Source organism: Bos javanicus, chromosome 11, assembly GCF_032452875.1.
Source record: "Bos javanicus breed banteng chromosome 11, ARS-OSU_banteng_1.0, whole genome shotgun sequence".
NCBI classification, from domain to species: Eukaryota; Metazoa; Chordata; class Mammalia; order Artiodactyla; family Bovidae; genus Bos; species Bos javanicus.
The window spans coordinates 49,886,502-49,910,454 of record NC_083878.1 but is presented as its reverse complement, the minus strand read 5'-3'; the positions used below and the strand labels follow the sequence as shown (position 1 = coordinate 49,910,454).

The 23,953-nt window shown below is 43.9% G+C and overlaps 1 protein-coding gene across 1 annotated transcript in view; it reads left to right on the top strand.

The window, feature by feature from the left end:
- The first annotated feature begins 9,280 nt into the window (after positions 1-9,280).
- Positions 9,281-23,953, top strand: part of KCMF1 (potassium channel modulatory factor 1) — a 79,362-nt gene continuing 64,689 nt past the window's right edge. The window contains exon 1 of the mRNA XM_061432714.1: positions 9,281-9,394. Within this exon, the coding sequence (XP_061288698.1) occupies positions 9,379-9,394 (16 nt within the window). The 5' untranslated portion in view covers positions 9,281-9,378. The remainder of the gene's footprint in view (positions 9,395-23,953) is intronic.

Below are 23,953 nucleotides of genomic sequence, written 5' to 3'. Positions count from 1 at the left end.
TGAAGTCTGGTTTTCTTACTGAAAACATACCACAAAAATATTTCTAGCTGCTTTGAGTTTGGATAAACCATAATTTATTTAGGTTGTCTTCAATCTGAAATATTAAAAAGAACATTGTGACAAATGTCCTTGTATCTAAAATCTTTACATGTATCAATCATGATTTAAAGACACCCAGTGGGTTCAGTTCAGTTCAGTTCAGTGGGTTCAATTGGGAGTGCTGTACCAAAGATTGGGCAAAACTCTACAGCTCTTTGAAATCCTGTTTTGGAATGGTTGTAATAATTTATGTGAATTTCTATTAATAAAATAAACAAGACTTAAAAAAACAACCTGTGGTGGGGGGAGGACCTTATATCAGATAAAGTGGTCAGGAAAGGATCCCCTAAGGAGATGACTGTAGGTTAATGCTGTTCCAAGAAGAATGAGGTACAGACATTCCAGGGACAGGAAAGAAAGGAAACTTCTCTGCAGACAGATTGAGGACAACCTAAATAAATTATGGTTTATCCAAACTCAAAGCAGCTAGAAATATACTTGTGGTATGCTTTCAGTCTAACACGAATTATATAGTGGAGGCAGACCCTGTCAGGACTTATACCTTGGTAGGAATTTGAGTAATTTTAAGAGATGAGAGCATGGAAGGTAAACCATTTGAAGGGCTCTAAGCTGTGGAATGAAATTAAAAGATGCTTGCTCCTTGGAAGATAAGTTATGACCAACTTAGCATATTAAAAAGCAGAGACATTACTTTGTCAAAAAAAAGGTCTGTCTAGTCAAAGCTATGGTTTTTCCAATAGCCATGTATGTATGTGAGAGTTGGACTATAAAGAAAGCTGAGCACAGAAGAATTAATGCTTTTGAACTGTGGTATTGGAAAAGACTCTTGAGAATCCCTTGGACTGCAAGGAGACACAACCAGTCAATCCTAAAGGAAATCAGTCCTGAATATTCATTGGAAGGACTGATGCTGAAGCTGAAACTCCAGTACTTTGGCCACCTCATGCGAAGAACTGACTCAATGGAAAAGACCCTGATGATGGGAAAGATTGAAGGCAGGAGGAGAAGGGCATGACAGAGGATGAGATGGCTGGATGGCATCACCGACTCAATGGACATGAGTTTGAGTAAACTCCATGAGATGGCGATGGACAGGAAAGTCTGGCGTGCTGCAGTCTATGCAGTCGCAAAGAGTCGGACACGGCTGAGTGACTGAACTGAACTGAAGCTGTGGAATGACTTCCCTAGTAGCTCAGCAGTAAAGAATCTGCCTGCCAATGTAGGAGACATGGGTTCAATCCCTGTGTTGGGAGGATTCCCTGGAGGAGGAAATGGCAACCTACTCCAATATTCTTGTCTGGGAAATCCCATGGACAGAGGAACCTGGTGAGCTACAGTCCATGCGGGTCTCAAAGAGTCAGACCCATGACTTAGTGACCACAGCAACAATAAGCAGTAATATATGATCCACCTGTGACTCTGAACTGTAGCTCTAGTAAGAAAATATACCATAATATAACAAAATTGGGACTTCCCTGGTGGTCCAAAGTTAAGACTCTACGTTTCCAATGCAGGGAGTGTGGACTCTATCCCTGGTCAGAGAACTAAGATTCTCATATGACGCGTGGCCAAAAATATACATATGTATATAACAATGTTTAGGCTTCCCTAGTGACTCAGTGTTAAAGAATCTGCCTGCCAATGCAGACCAGGGTTCGATCCCTGGGTGGGAAAGTGCCCCTGGAGGAAGAAATGCAACCCACTCCATTATTCTTGCCTGGGAAATCCCATGTACAGAGAAGTCCAGTCCTTGGGGTTGCAAAAGAGTCGGACGTGACTTAGCATCTAAACAATATAACGGTGTTTACCTCTGGCTGGTAAATTTCTAAGTGATCCTTATTTTTTTTCTCTTTACACTTTTCTGTATTGGCCAAAACTTCTCCAATGTGTATGTATTACTTTTATAGTTTTAGAAATTTAGTCAAGAAAGGAAAAAACACAAACTAGAAGTGCAGATGGTAAAGAATCTACTTACAGTGTTTGATACCCAGGTTGGAAAGATCCTCTTGGAGAAGGAAATGGCAACCCACTCCAGTATTCTTGCCAGAAGAATTCCATGGACAGAGGAGCCCCTGGGCTACAGTCCATGGGGTCGCAAAGAGTTGGATTGAGCGACTAACACACACACACACACAAAAAGAGGCACAAAGGAGAGAAAGAGGTATGAATTTGTGATCAGGAGACAAGATTCACTCTGAGGCTCAAGGAGGGAGGGTAGCAGCCTGGAATGGTTTGGTTGCCATGGGAATGAAAAGGGATGCATATGACCAATGTTTAATGTGTAGAATCCACTGGTGACTGATTGGCCATGGGAGATAATGGGAAGTCTAGATGATGACTGGATTTCATCTTGGGTGACTGACTAGGTTGATGGTGACTGCTTAATCCAACAAGGGATCCAGGAGGAGCAGACACATGGGAGGGAAGATGAGAATAGTGTCACAGGCAATGAGACTGGCCTGCAGCATCAAAAGCTAAGCAATCAGATGAATCAGGTTATAAAGCTGAGGAAGAGGAGCTACAATTATTTTAAGAAGCTTAACTACGAAGCGAAAGAAACAATTGGGTGGTAACAAGAGGGAGTGTTGAGTTGGGGTGTTTCTCAGCAAAGGGAAGCAGACTAACCAAGGCTGAGTACTTGAAAGTATAAATGTCAAGGAAGTGGCTGAAGGAGGCTGATCTGAGATGGGGTGATGTGGGATCCTAAGCAGAGGTGGGATTGAACTGGAAAAAGGACCTCTCAGTTCTTCTGGGATGGGAGTGAGAGCATGAGGCAATAGGAGAGATATGTACAGATTCCTTTGGGGGTTCACAGTGGGAAGGGGAAGAAGTTCTTATTTTGTGAACTGCACTCCCCCTGTGAATTGGGTGAGGTTATCTACTGGGGTTATGGATAGGTAAGTAGTTGCCACCAGCTGGTGAAGGTCTAAAGAAATCTGAGAATGACAGAGGGTGCTGATCAGATAAGAAGTGCTCAATGGTACTCTGAGGTCAAACTGTAGCTGAATCCACTATATTTTTCTAACAGATCCCCCCTCCATTGCACAACCCCTAGCTCTAACTCCATATCTTTCCAGCATATTTTACCTTGTGTTCTGCATGCCAATCAAACATAGGTGGTGATAGTGTGCAGAATCGTTGTGCAATTGATTCAGGATTGGGAGTTTACCATCTAAAGAGTTGAAGGTCATTAATGAGAGAAGTTTTAGTTGACAACAGGGAACGCACTGGTCAAGAAGAGAATGGGGAGTTTCCCTGGTGTTCAGTGGTTAAGAATCTGCCTTGCAATGCTAGGGATGGGTTTGATCCCTGGTCCAGGAAAATTCCACATGCCGTGGCTCAACTAAGCCTGTGCAACACAACTATTGAGCCAGCACTTCTAGTGCCTATGCTCCGCAACAAGAGAAGCCACCACAATAAACCCAGGGCCACAACTAGAGTAGCCCCGCTTACCTTAACCAGAGAAAGCATATGCACAGCAACAAAGACTTACCACAGCCAAAAAATAAACAAATCTTTTGAAAAAAAAAAAAAAGAGAGAGAGAGAAGAGAATGGGGCTAAAAAGGAAAAAAAGTCAAGTGGAAATATCAAAAGATTGAGAGCCTGAAGCAGTAAAAGAATAGCTTTAATTCCAGGGTAAGAAAACCAGGTGAGAAGGAAATGGCAACCCACTCCAGTACACTTGCCTGGAAAATTCCATGGACGGAGGAGCCTTGTGGGCTACGGTCCATGGGGTCGCAAAGAGTCTGACACGACTGAGTGACTTCACTTTCACACTTAAGAAAACCAGAAAAGTAGGCAGTCACAATAAAACAGGAAGTTGTATACTAGAGTCTGGGTGTGGTCCGGAGAGAGGAATGGGTGGCTGAAGCGCAGGTGCGAGTGGTTAGATTGTTAGAAACCAAGGCATTGCAAGGCTGTGCTTGAAAATACTAGAGTGGCAGAGTCTGAAATGAAAACTGGAAAGTTGGAGGCCTCTATGACTCTTGCCTAGTGATTGTGAGGTCAGTGGAGAGCACAGAGCAGGGACGCACCAGGTAGCACCAGCCTTTCCGCTCCTTTCCAGGCCTCTGGGAAGGCGGCAGAAAACTGTTGGCAGCAGGACCTCTGAAACACATGGGGTTCAAATCCTGACTAGGTATGTGGCCAAGTCAATTCACTTCTCTGTGCCTCACTGGTCTTAGGAGTAAAATGGAGATATAATAGCACTGACAAGTAAAGTGCTTATCACAAGGCCTGCCACGTGTACCAGAGCACTACTTGAATGTCAACATCATCATCATTTCCTACTTGAACTACGAAAGGGTTGTAACAGTCTCTAAGGCACAGACTCTCAAACTTTTTGGTCTCAGAATCCCTTTATGCTCTTAAAAATTATTGAAGACTCCAAATAACTGAAAAAAAACCCCAAACATGTATCTACTGCATTTTAATGAAAATTAAAACTGAGTAAAAATTTGATCATAACCCATTCCCTAGTATTTTTAAGAAAAAATAATTTTTCAAAGTAAAAAGTATTTTACATCTTTGCAAGCAATATCTTTAATGGCTGGCTTAATTGAAGACAGCTGGATTCTCTTATCTGCTTCTGCCTTCTATTGAGCTGTGCTGTTTCAAGTATTAATATACAAGAAAACCCAAGCAACTCACGGACCCTTTGAAAGGGTCTTGAAGACCCCAGACCACACTTTGAGAATGGTTACTTTAAGCTTTTATCCAACTTCATTTTTTAAATTTTGGCTGGGCTGGGTCTTTGTTGCAGCTAGTGGGCTTAGCTGCCCCAGGGCTTGTGTGATCTTTGGGATTCTTAACCACTGGACCACCAGGTAAGTTCCTTTCTTGCTGCTTTAAACCATTCATTCATTCACCCATTCAACACTACTGGATCCCAGTGACAGAAAGAAATCGTGTGACTGCCTGTCTTGGAGGAGATTAGCTAAGAAACAGATGAAAACTAAAAATTAGGCATAGCATAAGTGAGCATAGGGGAAGAACTTGCTGGAGTGGTGGGTCTGAGAGGCAAGGCAAGGCTTAAGAGAGTACAAGCAATTTGAATTTAGGGTTGAATTTTCTTGTGTCCGTTTAAGCAGAGGGAACAGCACATGCACAGGACCAGAGGCAGGAATCAAAACAGTACAACAAAGCACAGGTTTAGTTAGCTACAATTTACACAGAAGTAGAATGCAATAATCGTTTATGTTTATAGACCTGTAAGTTGTGACAAAGGTATACAGAAAACACTAATAAAACCAAGACAATATGCCCATCACCTCAGTAAATTCTATGTAGCCAGTGCCCAACCCTCACTTTCTCAGCTGCAGGTAACTATTAATCTGATTTCTGTTTTTAGTTTGCTTTTATTTGATTTTTGGCCGTGTCACACAGCTTGTAGGATCTCAGTTCTCCAACCAGAGACTGGACCTGGGACATGGCAGTGAAAACCTGGAATCCTAACCACTAGGACACCAGGATATTCCCTAAGTTTTTACTTTATAAAATTAATTATACACTCACAAGAAGTTGCACAGAGAGCCCATATACCCTTACCCCAGCTCCATCCAATGGTAACAGCTTACAAAACTACAGAACATACCAAACCAGGAAACTGACATTAGTGTAATTAACTATAGATCTTATTCTGATTTCACCAAAGTTTACATGCATTAGCTTGCTTTAAGGAACATAATTGGGCTTCCCTGGTGGCTCAGACGGTTAAGAATCTACCTGCAATGCAGAAGACCTACGTTCATTCCCTGGGTCAGGAAGATCCCCTGGAGAAGGGAATGGCTACTCACTCCAGTATTCTTCCCTGGGAAATCCCATGGAGAAAGGAACCTGGAGGGCTTCGGCCCACAGGGTCGCAGAGTCAGACATGACTGAGTGACTAAACACCAGGAGGTGATGCAGGTGTGCTTATTTGGCACAATGCCTATAACTTAAATTCAAGAAATAATTTCACCGTTTTTCTTATTATAAAGGGAAATTTGGCTGACCACCCCAACTTGTAAGGTTACTATAATTTTTGAACATGCCTGTCATGAATGTTTTGATGTATGCACATTGCTTCCCTGGTGGCTCAGATGGTAAAGAATCTACCTGCAATGCAAGAGACCCAGGTTTGATTGCTGGATCAGGAAGATCCCCTTGAGAAGTGAATGGTTACTCACTCCAGTATTCTTGTCTGGAGAATTCTATGGACAGAGGAGCCTGGTGGGCTAGTACATGGGGTCGCAAAGAGTTGGACACAACTGAGTAGCACTTTAACTTTCAAGGAACATGTGAGGATGTGCTAAGTCACTTCAGTCTTGTCTGACTCTCTGCAAGAGGTGAGAGGTGGGTTCTTTACCACTAGTGCCTCCTGGGAAGCCCCTAATATGGAGTTAGACATGGAAGGAGAACTCAAGAAGTGCAGGGAAAGGACTGGAGGAGACATTTATGAAGAACAAACATCATTTGATGAACAACTTGGTATGAACGTTTACATTAATCCTTTGGCAAATGGAGTCTCCTATATGGCAGGACAGCAAGCAGGTTGTTTTAATTGAAGGGCTGACTCTAGTTGAACTGAGGAAATGTTTCGACCAGTCATGAAAACCCTGAATAATTGTAATATTCCTGCTTACTCTTAACAAAGAGAAAAAAATACTTTAATCAGATTCTTCATTTTCTTACTCTTGCCTGATTGAAAACAATAACTGTCAAACATCTGATATCCCTTTCAGGTTTAGACAGTCATCTGTATGCACTCCTTAATAGGATTAGCTAACAAATTCCCAAACCGAAACAAACTCTTACTCCTTCCTGGAGTTCAGTTGTGTTTCTGTCAGGTCTCCTACCTGCTCCAGCATTTTGTCTGACTATATTATTGATACTGCCTTAATCACTATCACAATATATTTACAGACATTGTTTACTTATCAGAGGACTATGGGGTGTTGCTGTCTTTTCTTTTATAGCCCAAGGGTACTAAGAGTTTGGTACCTTAGATCACACACACAATACTCTAAAATGCATAGAAAGTCACTGGCAGAAGACAGTCGTCAGTTAATCTTAGTTATCCTTGATGGAAGCCCTATTTTTTTTTTTTTTCTTTTCCACGCCACAGGGCATGTGGGAAATTAGTTCCCCAACCAGGGATCGAACCATAGCCCCCAGGCTTGGAAACATGGAGTCTTAACCACTAGACCACAAGGGAAGTCCCTAGAAGCCCTACTCTTTCTATCCCACCAAACCCCGTTAAGGCCTTGATGAAACTTTTCAAGCTGGATGGGACTGGACTTAGGCAAAAGCTCCATACATGCGTTGGAAATATTTCTGGTGACAAAGTCCTCATTTAAAGCCGTGTTTGTTTAAACCTTAGTTTGGCTGATCATTAATTACCACCAAACACACACAAGCCCTTGGGTAGAGCTGAGTGACCGAATATTTATTTCCTTGACTTTAAGACAAGCTTTTTATATCTTTGAAATCAAGATGCCTCTTAAATCAGATTTAAGAAATACTGTAACAAACTGCTTTTATTGTGTCCCCTGCTAGTTTATATACACTTTAGCTCTTAATTCACCAAATACTTGCTGTTATTATTATCATCTGTAATCACGCCCCCCCTTTTTTTTTTAAACGCCCATTTTAAAGATGGGAAAGGCACAAGAAGGCTTTCGTTTTCTCCAGGTAACACAGCTAGTAATGGTGTAAAGGAATAAGAATAATCCCAAAGCAAGTACTTTAGAATCTAATTTAGGTAGACTTTTAGCTAAAGGACACAGTTCTGGTTTTTCCGCGCGCACACACACACACACACAAAGAAATTTCAAATATAAACGCGTAAATTAAAATAACAGTCAAAAACCAAACAAAAGACAAGGAAACGGGGACTCAGCAAGGTCAATGAGCTTGTCCAAGGTTATACAGAAGATATCAGATCCAGAATCCATGGCAGATCTGTCTTGATTCCAAAGTGCGGCTTCTTTCCACCAAACCACGCTACCAACAGACACGTGGTAAGGGGATGCATAAATATTTGATGAATAATGCCTGAAAACAAAGTTGACAAGGATGATGGTAAAAATATAAAAGATAGGTTAAAAACGGAAAAGTAGTTCAGGAACTGGAAAAGGAAAAAAAAAAAAAAGACACACAGACACACACACCCCAATAGTTTTCAGAGCGGAGCACTCAGGCTGAGCCAAGATGCTGGAACAAACTTTGCGCGGGGGCCGCCGGACACCCGGGCAGGCGGTAGCGGAGTCTTCCACCGGGATGGTTCCCAAGGAGCCAGCCGGCCGTGGGGCACAGCAGCCAAGCGCAGCCGCCTCCCGCGCCCACGCCCTCCCGACCACGAGTCACCGGGCCGAGCAACGCGGGACAACGCCCGGAGGTCAGCCGCCTTTCCTGCCGAGCCGCTGGCTTAAAAAGAAACACAAACACGTGTCCCCGGCCGCTGCGCAGCCTCCCGTCGGGGTTGAGGGCAACAGGGGGCTTCCCGCGGTCGGCCCGGCGGCCAAGCTCCCGAAGGCGGGAGCCTGCCGTTGTCCCAGCTCGCTGTCGGGAAGCACCTGCCGTCGCGGTCGGCCCGGCCCAACGGCGAAGCGCCTAGGGCCCGGTTCCACGTAGGCCCCAGGCGGGGCTCGGGGCCGCGCGGCCGTACCGGCGAGCGCCGGCGCCGGGGCGTTTCCTCTTCCTCCCTACGCGAGGCGCGGCGGCGCGGCGGTGGCCAGGCCGAGGCCGGGCTCGGGCGCCCGACCGAGGCCTGCCGGCGAGCGCGGCCAAACGCCGCCGCCCGAGTCGCCGCCGCCGCCGCCGCCGCCGCCGCGGCGCCCCCGCCGCGCCCTCCGGCCGCGGGGCTCCGGGCAGCTGGGCCCGGCGCGGGCAGCGAGAGGCGGGGCCGGCGTGCGGGTGGCGGAAGGAGGCGGAGGAGGAGGAAGAGGAGGAGGAGGAGGCGGCGGCCGGGAGCCGGGGAAGAGGGGCGGGGGGTGGGCCGGGGGAGGGGAGGAGCGGGGTTTGCGGAGCGCGGCGCCGCAGCCGGGAGCCGGCGGGCCCGAGAGTGACCGAGTCACGGCGGGCGCCGGCGGAGCCGCGGCGTCGGACCCGCCTCCTGGAGGAGCTCAGCCCCGGCCAGGCCCGGCCCCATTCCCGCCCCGCGCCGCCTCCCCGCCGCCGCCGCCGCCGCGGGAGCGCTCCCCTGCCCACCCCGCCCCCGCGGCCGAGCCCGGGAGTCGAGTGGGAGTCGGCCGGCCGGCGCGGGCAGCGCCGGGACCCCACAGGGGACACTGCAGTCGGAGCCCGGGAGGGGCCGCGCCGCCACCGTCTGAACTAGGATGTCCCGACATGAAGGTGAGAGGAGCCCCCGCCCCCACCCCCACCGCCCGGGCCTCGGCCTACCCCGCCCGGGCCGGGCGCCGCGGAGGGCGGCCAGGAAGCGGCGGAGACTTCGGCTGGGCCCGAGCCGGGCCCGAGACGCCGGGCCCGAGAGCGAGCGAGCGAGCGAGGGCGTAGAGCCGCGGCGCCGCCGCCGCCACGGCCGCGGCCCTGAGCTGGGCCTGGTGCCGGAGGCGGGGCGGCCGGGCCGGCCGGAGGGTTTGCACTGTCATGGGGCGGGGGAGGGGGAGGGGAGGCGGCGGGGCCCGTTACCGGCGGGAGCCCGGTCCTCGGGACTGATACCGGACGCCGCGGCCGGGCCGGCCGGTCCCGGAGCCGCGGGGCCCCGGCGCGGCCTAGAGCTCCCGCCGTCCCGGAAGGGCCCGGCGCGGCCGCCGAGCGGGGCCGCGGACGGCGGCAGGAGACCGAGGAGCCGACCCGGGACTCGGTGGGTGAGTCCGGTCTCCGGGAGACGACGGGGAGTGCCCCTGCCTGCGGACGACGGCGGGGCGGGCGGGAAGGCTCTGCGGTCGGGGAACGGGAAGCCCCCGTCGCCTGGAGCCCGCCCCGGCCTCGCGGCTAGGCCTCGGCGCGTCCCTGGGCTCGGGTAACCCAAGTTCCCGGGGCGGATCCGGCCCGGCCGGGTGAGCAAACTCACTGCTCGGTCACTGGGTCGGAAGGGGACTCGCTCCTGGCGGGCTGCGGGCCCCTTGCCCGGCATGCATGGTCTCCTGAACCAGGTTTTAGTAAATGACCGTGGTGAGGTCTGGTAGTGGTTAGGGGGCGTTTGGGACTTTGTTTTGTGATTTTAAAACATGGGGGTACAGTTGCAAATCAGCAGACTGTTTTAGTCCGATCCCAGGGCACAAAGAGAAAAATGTTTAGGGCCGAGGTCTAGGCGTTGAGCTGATAAAAAAATAAGTTAACTTTAATTTGCTGCCATATGGTTTAGAAAAGGGGGAGGGGGTTGTGTTTTCTTTGTTTCACTACCACAGGTCTTTAAATAAAAAGTCTTAACGAAACTTGGCGGAAAAGTTTATCCTGGTAAGGTTAATGCAAGATTGTAGAAGTGGCTTGAAGATATTTTGTACTCTTGATGTTAAAATCCTATATAGGTGATGTAGGAGTGGAGAAAGTTTAGTGAGTCAGATTCTTGCGTGTGCACCACAACGTTGCGAAGGTATTCTTAGGGAAATATAGGCCTTAGAATTTCAAGATGGAAAAACTCAGATTGATCAAAATTATATTTAGAGCAAGTTTCAGGATTTCCATTACTAATTATAATTAATTTGAGATTGACTTCAAGAATATATTGTGTCCAAGGATTCTGTATTCTAAAATCACAAAACCAATAGGAAATATACTGTATTTTCTTCACTTACTGTGTACTGATGTTGGACAGTTTGAAATAATAAGGTACATAGGCTCATAGAAATATTTAGAAGCTATGCCTATTCCACCTCCCCCCTTTTTTTACTTAATGGAAACATTCCTGTCTTGTAATTTAAAATAAATTGTAATTAAAGTGATAATCAAATTTTAATTTGGTATGTGAAGTTTATCTTTGAAGTCGTGTGTACATTGACCACCTTCAGGACAAAATGAAAGTGAGCAATGGCTGTAGGCTCTCTGACTCGTAAGAACTGGGAGAGTTAGAGTTACAGAATCATAGCAATGGAAGAAGGGTGTTTGAGACCCATTCTCCTTGCTTCAAGAAAATATCTGGATAGTTGCAGGCTGAGTTTTGTAATTGAATGGTATCCTGGGAACATTCCTTTACCCTCAGGAATCCTTTAGAGAAATTAAAACCCCACAGTGTGAACATTCTTGAATGTAACACAAATTCTGTACTTTAAGCCTGTTTTCCCCTGTTTGGTCCTGTGGAAAGACATGTGGTCATGAAACTTATATTTACCTTTTAGTTACTTGAATATTACTGAGCCCCTCAGCACAGGAATAGCACACCTTTTCTGTAACTTAGAGCATGCCAGATGTTTCTGAAAAAAGGAACATTCCTACCATACATCAGTTGAAGATTTACAGTACAGTATTTGTCAAATGATTACTTTTTAAGGGTCTAGCTAATGGCCTAAGGCAGGAATGACAATCTCCTTAAGAATCACATTTAATTTATTAGATCTATGGTGTGTGGAATTTTAGTTGGGCCTACCAGTTACTTTCATTGGTTAGAATTTAATGTATCAACAAATGTAGAGATTGACACCCTCGGTAGTGTAGTTCTTTTCTCATGCTTTCTTCTTTGGGCCAACTAATCCCATTTCTTTAGTGGTAGGATTTTTGAGCTCTTTTAATCATCTGTCCACCGCCAAATTCTCTGTAGTTCCCTTTTCCTTTCAGTAGTATGACCTAGAACTGGCTGTAGTAGTCTGGGAAGAAATCTGAACTGTGCTGCCCGCCTGTAGCGTGCTTGCCCTGTGCTTCTGTTTCAGTGCGTTCTGTATGCCCCTGCTTTGCGTCTTTGGGCCCACCCTAATGAGTTGCACTATATTGTATGTAAGAATGTAACTTTGGACAACAGAACCCCAAGGTGGACATCTGTCAAGCTTTAGTCTATACTTTGCAAAGCAGTGGACTACCTCAGAGAAATGAGGTGCAACTGGAAGCACAGAGAAATGTTCAAGGCATATTCTAGGGGTCAGCATGCTTTTTTTCTGTGAAGGGCTAGGGAGTAAATATCATAGGCTTGGCAATCCTATGCCCCCTCTGCTGTTGTAGTGTAAAAGCAGACAACATGTAATGAATGAGCACAGCCGTGTTCCAATGAAAACTTTCTTTATGGGACTGACATTGAATTTCATATAATTTTTATGATTCTTCGTTTTTACCATTTAAAAATGTAAAAACCACTCTTAGCTTGAGGGCTGCACAAACACTGGAGGTGGCCACATTTGGCCCATTTTGGCCTGCAGGCTATCATTTGCCTACTTTAGCTCTGGACTTTAGTTTTAGAGTTGACTGAACTGAAATTGTGGAGAGTCCAGAAAGGACCCACTCTGCTTGGTATTCCATCGTTTCCTCTGGGGTATGGGGAGTGAGTCCATGGTGTGGGCTGGTTCTGTACCTGTTTCCAGCAGCACTATATAGATTGTGATCAGAGTTATTGTTCCTGCTGGAGAAACAGACTCCCCACCTGCCTTTCCAGACACTGGAGTTTTGGTACTCTACATTGTCTCCTGCTTGCCAATCTTGACTTTCACAACCAGAATTCCAGGGTCTTTAAACATTTTACAATGTCAGTTCTTAGTCATTTTATGTTCAACCTGCCAGCACCATCTAGTTCCATGTTATACACAGTGAAACCCATCATTTTCTGTTTCATTGGTAGAAGTTTTTTTTTCCCTAATGTTTCACTACATGCTTTCTTCTTAAATACATTTAGAGTATATATATGTTATTCAGAGCTTAAAATCCATTTAATAGCTTTGCAAATGTTGTTAAAAACATATCAAATTACTCAGTGTTTTATTAGCTAAAATGAAATTATAAATGTTCTTGCATGAGTTGGAGCCTAATTGATTACCTAGTTAGGAATATGTTTTATTACCTTAAATCATCCACCCTTTTTTTCATTTGCTACTATGTTTAAGACCCTGGGCTAGGTACCAAGGATGAATGAAGCAGAGGGAGCTCCTCAACTTAACTGTGGTGGGGAAGACGGAAGACGCATGTGCACAGCTCCTGCAACACAGTGTGAGACATGCCATAAGGAAGGGATAAACAAATTGATGACAATATAATTACCAACTTTTTTCTTACTAATTTTGCCCAGTTTCAGAGAGGGAATCTTTTGTGAATTCTAACTTCTTTTTCTTGAGTGCCTCCTAGCTTTTTTGTGGGCTGCTCTTCATTTTGGATAAAATCATTTGAGCTTTCAAATAGAGTTCCTATTTGAACTAATCTCTACTTGATTTATATTTCCCCTAAGTTTTTGAAGATTTTCATATGTAAGCAATGATAGTGAAGAAATGGACCAGTGATCCTAACATGTTATTCTCAAAAGCATCTGAGACTGTTTATTTTCAAAATGTTAAGTACAACAGTAGGTAGGTCATTACTCTAGTTCTTGAAAGGGTTTTGAAGTTGTATCACTTTTTTGTTAGATTTCTGTTCTCCAGGAGTGCTATCTAGTGCTATAAATGAGCATGCAGACAGTCCCAGTGGGAATTGCAATAATTTTGTTTTCAGAATTTGGGGACTGGAAAGCCAGCATTGGCAATTAGCATGGGATTTTTAACGTGGTGACTTTTGCTTTCCTGTGACAAAGTAAATTCACTCCCACTGAAAAGTTCTTTGCTATCATGTCGAACAACTTCACTAAGTGATCTGTTAAAAAGATTATGACACTCTTACTTGACTTTAAATTTCAGTGAATCATTTATTATATTTACTTTGACTTTGAATAAAGGATAAAACATAAATATTTTAATTTCTGGAGTCTTTGATTCCATGATTTTGTATAAAGTTGGTTTTGAAGTCCATTCTCATCTGTTGACATCCATGTGTAAGTTAAAATATAGCAAAATAAACTTTCTTGTTTTATATTAGAAATTTAGTTTGAAAGGTATTTCTGTTAGTCTTAGAATTTTAAGAGTTTATTAACATCAGTCTTGTTTAAAGGTTGTAAACCTTTTCACAGTGAAAATCAGGATGCTTCTGATGTGAATTGACCAAATTCCTTCACATTAGGTTTGCAACATTTCAAAAAAGAAATCCATGTCCTTATGAGTCTTAATTTTCAAAACATCAGCTTTATAACATCTAACACATATATTTACAGTGGTTTGGATTTTTTTAGAGTGCAGGTTCCAAAAATTGTTTTTAGTGAAGATTAAGGTATCATTTAGGATATATTATCCTAAAAATAGTATGTTTTAAATGTCATCATAAGTACTGCCGTGGGGCTTCTTTCATGAATATGGAAGCATTTCCTACCCTTCATATTCATAAAATTTTAAAGTAGTGCCATTCGTAATTAAAATCTTTGTTGATTAAAGTTTAATTTCACATTAATTTTAGCATTGTGCTAGGAGCCATGATGTTTTTCATTTCCTTAAAATGGTTGGGTATACTTTTTAGCCACTGACAGACAGTCCGTGGGGTTGCGAAGAGTCGGACACGACTGAGCAACTAACACACACACACATACTTTTTAGCCGCTAAAGTTATACATTAAAATTAAGGAAAGAACCTGTAAGAGGTCTATAGATCAGAGCATTTTTTAAAATGTGGTGATTTTTATATATTATCTGTGTCCTGATTGATGATGGAGATGTTGGATAAGGCAGACGGTTTCCAGAGGAACACATTACGTATGTTCCATGGGAGGAAAGTGAGTGTTTTGCATGAAAAGAGGGTTCGGGCAAGGGTGAGGACAAGAGACGAGGAGGGTGATGGCAGTAGAAAGTTAGGCAGGGTAGTCATGAATCTTGGGAATGATCTGTAGCCACAGGAAGTCAGAAACAGAAAACTCTCATGCTTGATGAAATGTCTAAAGAACCAGGTACCAGGAGGTAAAAACAGGGTCCTGCGAAACTAGCAAGAGATGAATTGCTTGTTAGGCACCTTCCCGGGTGTCATCCTTGCTGCTTTTCTAACTGCCCTCCCACATGTTTGTGAATCCATGTTTCTAACTGTCTTTCTGAATAGTACCAAAGCAGAGTGTGGGTCTGTCTTATTCACGTACATGGTCTGTTTATCTCTTCAGGGCCGTGGTACCAACCAGCAGTCTAGCAGACTTGGCCAGTAGCCACAAGAGGTATCAGGGAGAAAGTATGGATGGATTCTTGCAAATCCATCACTACTGTGTGAAAAATCCAACTGAAGTCAATCACAGGAGTGGGTCAGTCAAGTCACCTTCAGCTTGGAGGGACAGACATTAAGTGGGTGAAGCCTCTTGACATCATCACTAATTAGGTTTGCACATTTTCTTCTGCTGGAGTATGTGTGTGTGTGTGTGTCTCTGTTTTCCTTCTCTTGCCAGTAATCAGTGCCACTGTCATGAACTTCAGATTTCTCTGTAGTCAGAGGATCTACATTCAAAGAGCCTGTTTAGAGTGCTAACTTGATGAGTTGACCATTAGAACAGTTGCAGGTATATTAGACTGTAATTTTTGGTTTTGACTTCTTTTACCTTTGTTCCGTAAGACTCTGTCACCCTCCCCGCCCACCCAGCAAAGTTAAGTCCTTCCAATAGCACTCGTGCATCATTCTCCAGGCATTTTTTTATGCTGTAATTGTTCACTTGTCTGGCTGCACCACATAGGTATAGTGTTATACTTACACCTCTGTATGCTACCACCTAGCATAGTGTCTGGCCTTTGGGAGGCCCAGTGAACATTTGGGAGTGACTGTTAGAGATGTTTAATAATTGTCTGAAAAAATGGTAAGACTCGAAAGTGCATCCCTGCTTTTGTATGGGGGAACTGGTTAGGAGGGAAAGAGTTTGTAGGAAAGAGAACTTGGAACTTTCATAAAAGTAAGAGGGGATGAGTAAACTATGTGTACATAGAATGAAAATAACTTAGGGTAGCTGACTCCCTGGGGAATGGCCTGGGACTGGACACCAAGGTGCTGTTTTGTTCTCCCTCTGGCTCTGGTTTCAGATTAACTGGCTGTGAAGATCTGCATGTTAATTGCACTGTGTGTGAGTTTCCTGCTTCATTCAGTCTTTCATTCAGAGAATATTTATGGCTACCTACTCAAGTACCACTCCAAGTCATCTCCAGAGCTGGCCACAAGTTGTTGACCCTTGCTGCAGGATGATAATATTCAGTGGGTTAGAAACACATGTTAGGGAATAAAATTCTTTCCTATTGCATAGGTTGTGGCTCTTTTCCAGTGTGCTCGAATTAGTCCTTGAAGTTTATATTTTATGACAGGGTAATTAAATCATGTAAGTGTTTTAATGTTTTGGCAATATTTGCACCCCCCTCCTTTTTTTTTAAACATTATTTTCATTCAAGCTTCACAATCACTTCTAATTCTGCCCAGCAGTACATTTCGTTCTCTAACAATATTATCCTTAAACTTAAGGTCTCAACACACATCTGCACACGTAAGTATCTTTTTGATACTTAGCAAAGAGAGCTCAAGGTATTAAACTTTTTATATTCCGTATAGTGTTTTTTTGTGTGTGTGGCATCCTTATGGTTATATAGCAACCGTTGGGGTGAGTAACTGGACCCTACTTCCTTCTGGTATTCTTCCTCAACCAGCATTCTCCTTTGGTGTCCTCTGTGATTGTAGAGTTTTGACAGTGAGTGCAAGGAAATGAGAAACTTTCTAAATCAGGAGTTAAAGACACTGAAGTGAAATGGACAGGGATTATGTAAAGGAGTTGTTAGAAATGTGTCCCTTCTCGGTAAGAATGAAATACATGCTGGGAGGTGGGGGGTGGTGGGAACCAGGTAGTTTTCATAGTCAGAGATCATGTTCATTCTTAGTAACACTGCTAGCAGTTCTGATACAGTTAATTGCAATTTGAAATGAATTTCATGTGTTTGTATAGCTACAGATAAGAGTGTACATAGTAGTCTCTGAGGGCTTCCCTGGTGGCCCAATGGTAAAGAATCCACCTGCCAATAGAAGAGACACAGGTTCGATCCCTGGGTGGGGAAGATCCCCTGGACAAGGAAATGGCAACCTCCTCCAGTATTCTTGCTGGGAAATCCTGCAGACAGAGGAACCTGGTGGGCTACAGTCCTTGGGGAATCGCAAAAGAATCAGAGACAACTTAGCGACTAAACACACATGGACAGTAGTCGCTGAGGTGAAACTGATCGTCCTTCCCCTGGGAAAAATGGTGATTAGAACCTTGGGTTACAGTGGATGAGCACCTGGCCTGAGGTGATCCCGTATTAGGCCAGGATCAAAGAGCTTCACTCCATGTCAGACATACTGCATATCTGTATGCTTATTCATTGCTCCCTATCATTTTCTGCAAGCTTTTTAGAAACCACTCAAAGGGAAAAAGAGATAGCAAATCTTGCAGAATTGGGCTGCATGATCACACTGTCTAATAGAAATCTAGTTTCAAGTCACATGTAATTTGAAATTCTCTGGGAGCTACAGTAACAAAACTGAGAAGGTGAAATCAATTTTAATAATTTAATGCTTTAACTTAATATATACAAAATAACAGTTCATCATGTAACCAGTATACAAATTGTTTATGAGATATTTTTATGTTCTTTTTTCTTTACAACACTGTAAAAATCTAGGATATATTCCACACTGAAACTTTTTAATTCAGATGCTAGATTTTCATAAAAAAATTACTTGGTCTTAGCTGAGAAACACTTTAGACTTCCAGACACATTGGAAGTCTGCTAATTCATATTTTGATCATAATACTGTCTGTCTTTGTAAGTAACATGTTGATGCAGTATTGCCATCTACTTAATTGTCCATTCATGAACATTCTTGATTTGTTTCCTGAATTTCTCTCCTAAGAAGTTAGATTTTACCCTATTTTTTGACCTTAAAATTATTCTTAACCTAAACTTTAGCTACATAAAACCATCACAGTAGAAATCCACTTTATAAACAACTACAAATGTATATAAATTCTAATTCCTTTGAGGGCTATTCAGATTGATGAAGTGTAAGTAATGGCTTTGGGGTGGTTTTAATGTGAGTTTGAGGGGTTATTTTGAAGTCCCTGGAGTTGACAGATATAGAATTTGCAAAAGTTGTTGCTAGTCCATTTTAAGTTTTATTATGGTGAATTCATCATTTGAAAAAAGTGACCCCTAGGCTTGGTCATTTATTGTACATGTATTTTGTTGGGCTTCCTGGTGGTTTAGATGGTAAAGAATCCACCTGCAATGCAGGAAACGCAGGTTCAATTCCTGGTTCAGGAAGATCTCCTGGAGAAGGGAATGGCTACCCACTTTGGTATTCTTGCCTGGGAAATCCCATGGACAGAGGAGTCTAGTGGGCTATAGTCCATGGGGTAGCAAAAGAGTCAAACACAACTGAGTGACTAACACTTTCACTATATAGATTATGTATACCCAGTATCCATCTCCAAAAGGCTCCTGGCATCTACCAGTAGAAAGACAGGTGGCTATGATTCTTGTTTAATTTTAAGGAAACTGATTATGGAGCCGATGGAGAAGATAATCCTTAGTCCACTATCAAGGTTAGTCACCCACTGGTGGTGTCTCTCTTTTACCTTTTTGGCTTATTATTTTAGCCAGTTACAGCTAGATTTGCAAGTGAAAATAAGAGTGTTTGGAAGACAGTCTGTTAAAAATTAAAGACCTCATGTTTTTCTGTCTTGATTTTACTGGAGCAGCAGTTCCGCTGAGCTGTCAGTATTATGTTTTTGTTTTTCCTTCAGCTCCCCTCCAGCCAGATCACTGAGACATCAGGAATCTGTGGCTCTTCCCTCCTCCCCATCCCCCACCTGATAGTGTAAAAATGCTAGTATTATTGTTTTGGGGTCTTCCCTAATGGCTCAGAGTAAAGAATCTGCCTGCATTATAGGAGATGCAGGAGACACAGGTTCAGTTCCTGGGTCAGGAAGATCCCCTGGAGGAGGAAATGACAACCCACTCCAGTATTCTTGCCTGGAGAATTCCATGGACAGAGGAGCCTGGTGGGCTACAGTCCTTAGGGTCGCAAAGAGTCGGATAGGACTGAGCAGCTGAGCACTCACATCCTATTATTTTGGGGCACTGTCATCCAATGCTGCTCAACATGTGGTTCAGGACCAGCCTATCAGTATCACCTGGGAACTTGCTCGTAATGCAGATTCTTAGACTCTACCCCAGACCTACCGATCACAACTTCTGGGGGTGGGGCCCAGCGGCCTGTGTTTTAACAGACTCCTACCTGGACCTGGTTATGTAATAAAAGGCATTGTTTGCATGAGGTGGTTATTGTTGGTGACAGGCACACAATGGTTTGAGACCACTTTTCATGATATGATACTAACCAAACGGAAATGGAGCTGATGACCTTGGCCTCATTCTCCTTGAATGTCATGCTCTTGTCACCTGAGAAGGTAGAAGAGGAGCATAACTCCCCACTCCAGACTAGTTCTTTTTATTTACTCAACACATATTTATATGTTGAATGTGTACTCAGGGCCAGGAATTATTCTGGCCACAAGGAAACCTTAATGAACAAGATAGAGAAGCTTCCTGTTCCTCTGACACTCACACTCCGTTAGAAGGAATATGCCAAGGGTGTATGGCCTGTGACTTGGCCCACTGCCTGTCTTGGTAAATAAAGTTTTATTGGAGCACAGCCACATCTCCTCATTTCCATATTCTCAAAGTTGCTTTGTGCTACAATGCACAGTTGAGGAGTTATGACAGAGAAAGTTGAACATATTTACTCTCTGGCTCTTGACAGAAAAAAATTGTGAATCCCTGAAAAAGACCATGAAAGAATAAATAGATGGAGAAGGAAATGGCAACCCACTCCAGTATTCTTGCCTGAAGAATCCCATGGACGGAGGATCCTGGTAGGCTACAGTCCATGGAGTCGCTAAGGGTCAGACACGACTGAGCGACTTCACTTTCACTTTTCACTTTCATGCATTGGAGAAGGAAATGGCAATCCACTCTAGTGTTCTTGCCTGGAGAATCCCAGGGACAGCAGAGCCTGGTGGGCTGCCATCTGTGGGGTCGCACAGAGTTGGACACGACTGAGGCGACTTAGCAGCAGCAGCAGCAGTGTTAGAAAGTGACAACTGTTACAAGAACCCAGACTGGGACTAGAGAATGGGGGCCTACTTTAGATAGTGATGGTCAGGGAGAGCTTTTCTGAAGATGGAACTTTGAAAGAAAGAACTTGAGTTAAGTGAAGGATGTGAAAAGGAGGATACAGCAAGTCCAGAGGCCCTGAGATTTGGAATGTTCTGGGAACAGCAGTGAACCCCCTGCGGATGGAGGACCATGGTTGAGGGGGAAGAGGTAGGAAATGAAGTCGGTGTAACTAGTCCAGACACAGCATACTCTGTATTGTGGCCTGCGGTGAGGATGTTTGATTGTGTGTTCTTGGAGAAATACACTATAGATGCCCTTCTTTAGAGGGATCTTTTTGGCTATACATGGCAGAGACTGGAAGCTAAACACCTGCTGTAGCACATTCCAGCATCTCTAAGAAACACTGCTTTATGAACTTTCCCCAACACTCTTCACTTCAGGGATGGCCACCAAGTAGGAGAATGGCAGAGGGTAGACTGCAGAGCTGAGAAAACAAGAGCGTGTTAGAGAGAGGTCTATCAGACAGTGCTGAGAAGACCAGGGTTTCTAGAACAGATGCCCATATGTAAGTCCTGACTTCTGAGTCAGTGCAAGAGATCTGTTTTCTGTAAAAGAAGGATGCAACTGCTGCTTTGGCCTCTTTCCAAGGGTCTCTGTGAAGATGAAATACCAGGGCATGTAGTGATGTTTTCTAAGTTGGATGAAGCACTGCATAAGTATAAGATGATGGTATTTTTTTTATTATAGGGGATAAGATTAGAAATGAAGACTGGAGCAAGGTAGATAGGGAAGGATTTGATTGCAACACTAAGGTCAGTCTTTTCCTTTTTCCATAGAGATTATGGGATGGAAAAGGGGTCAAAGTTTGAAGCAAAGAAAGAGCGTGATGAGTAAGTTTCAGGAAGATTAGTGTGGTGGTATTGTGTGTGGAGTAGGTTGGTGCTTGTGGCAGGAACCATTCAGAGACTGGTGGCATGAGCTTGAAGTTGAAAGGACCTGAATTAGTCAGTGATGGTAGGAACAAAAAGAAAAGAAAAAGCAACACGATTTGAGATAAAGTCTCATTGCAAGAGAACAAGGACTAAAGTATAATTTCAAGACGACCAGTCAACATGCTGAAAGAATAGCAGGTTCTTAATATTAGTTAGGGAAGATAGGAAGGGAGAGGTGGGGAAAAGAGTAATTTTTAGCTTTTGACATTTTGGATTTAAGGTGATGTTAGGCCATTAGGTAGGCTTCCCTGGTGGCTCAGATGGTAAAGAATCTGCCTGCAATGCAGGAGACCCCGGTTCAATCCCTGGGTCAGGAAGTTGCCCCGAGAAGGTAAGGCCACTGGGGAGAAATCAGGAGTTGAGAAACACTGCACTGGGGCTCAGAAGAGAGAAATCTTGGTTAGAAAAAAGAATCTTATAGCCCCCTACATTGACGTCTGGGGATAGGCTAGATTTCTGAGGAAGAAAGTATCTTGAGAAGAGGGGCTCAGAGAGTGAGCACAAGGTTGTTATGACCCCCTCAACCTCCCCTTAAGGTACAATTGCACTTGTCATGCAGGTATTGACTTACTGCTTTAGATCTAGGCTTTTTTGAATAGGGATGAGAGGTAGAGTAGAAGAGGAGGCTGGAAGAGGAGAAACCACTACTAAGCAAACATCTGCTATAGTAATAGTAATATTTATGGAGTGCTTACCATCTGCAAGGCCCTGCGCTCAGCATTTCACAGGTACCAACTCATTTAATTCTCATAACAGTTCTATAAGATGTATATTATTATTATCCCAGTGTAATGAATGAGGAAATTGAAGCACTGAGAAGTTCTTCATCACACAGTCTGTAATGGAGCTGGAATTCAAATCCAGGCCTGGTTTCTCAACGTTGTTGTTCAGTCACTAAGTCATGTCTAACTCTTTGCAACCCCATGGACTGCAGCATGCCAGGTTTCCCTGCTCTTCACTATCCCCCAGAGTTCACTCAAACTCCTGTCCGTTGAGTCAGAGATACCATCTAACCATCTCATCCTCTGTCATCAACGCCTTCTCCTGCTCTCAGTCTTTCCCAGCATCAAGGTCTTTTAAGCTGTACTCTGTACCGGGCATTTTATAGACTGGTTCCTACAGCAGTGATCTCAGTTATGAGGCTTAGTAAAATTTCAAAACAATCCAGCAAGATATGTTACCATATTCTGCAGATTTGGAATTTGAGTCTAAGTAAGAGAGGCTGACACAACTGAAGCAACTTAGCACGCACACATGCAAGAAAGGTTAGGTTATTTGTCGTAGGTCATGCAGGACTCAGTGGTAAAGAATCTGTCTGCCAGTGCAGGAGATGCAGGTTTGAACCCTTGAGTCGGGAAGTCCCCCTGGCGGAGGAAATGGCAACTTACTCCAGTATTCTTGCCTGGGAAATCCCATGGACAGAGGAGCCTGGCAGGCTACAGTCCGTGGGGCTGCAAAGAGTCTCACACATCTGAGCAACTGAGTGCACACATATGCCAGGCAGTAAGTGGTAAAGCCAAGACTTGAACTGAATTCTGTCACATCCAAACATCTGTGATCATTTTATTTCATTCAAGTCAGTACACTTTCTATACAGGACTAAATAACAAGTATGACTTTGCAGGCCACATGCTGTCGACTGCAACTACTCTGCTCTCCTGATTTGAAAGCAGCCTTAAGACTAAATGTAAACAGATAAGCTTGGCTATGGTCCAATAAATCTTTATTTGTGGATATTGAAATTTGAATTTCGTGTATTTTTCAGGTATCACTGAATATTCCTTTTAAAATTTTCTTCTCAAAAAAAAATAAAATAAAAATTTCTTCTCTAAACATTTTTAAATGCAAAAACTGTTCTTAGCTCACAGATTAGACAAAAACAGGTGGTAAGCCAGGTTTAGCCCATGGGCCATGGTTTTCTGACTTCTGCTTTCATCCATTCATTTAATAAATATGCACTGAATACCTTCTCTATGTGGAGATATTGTGTTGGGACTCGGGACAAAACACAAAGGGAATTCCAGTTCCAGCCTTCTAAGATGAGACGTGTAATTTGAATACAAAGTGTGAACTGTAATCATATAGTTCATCATAGTATGAACTATAATAAATTTATACTTGCAAGGTACAGTGAAAGAATCGATATGGGAGGCTGCTCAGTTTCATGGACGAATTCATGAACACATCCCAAAGGGAGTTATGTGCTTGAGTTGTCTCTGATGTTGGGGAGAGTATCCCATGGACAGAGAGATGAGCAGAAAGGATTTTCCTTTGAGGGGAAACCATAAGAAATTTAACATTATTGGAGCAAAAATGGAGGGGCTGATGCCAGGAAATGAACCTTGTCAATAGGGTAGATAAATGGGAGTGAGTTTTTAAGAAATTTCAAACCAGTATGAGTTTTGTGTTCTAGAAAGAGATTCTGTGAAGGATGGATTTGCAGAGGGCAGGGTGGGGAGACGAACAGGTAAGTTACCCCAAGATAATTGCTGTAGTGAGTGCAAATTGGTTCACAAAGAGTTAGACACGACTGAGCACTCACGTACACTTGTGCAAGTAGGAGACCTATTTGGTGAACAGTGAGGCACGGGGATTTTGGAATAGTGAAATGTCTAGGAAAACTCAGGGTTTGGGCTTGATTAGTTGGGCAGTGCTGTTTATCAGAATGCATATCTAGGACAAAGAAGCATGCTTTAGGGGTCAGGGTTGGAAGCAGGGGAAAGTGAAGTGACTTCCATTTTTAGCATGTTTTATTTGTGGTACCTGTGGGACATCCGAGTAGAGATATCCAAGGACAGTTAAGC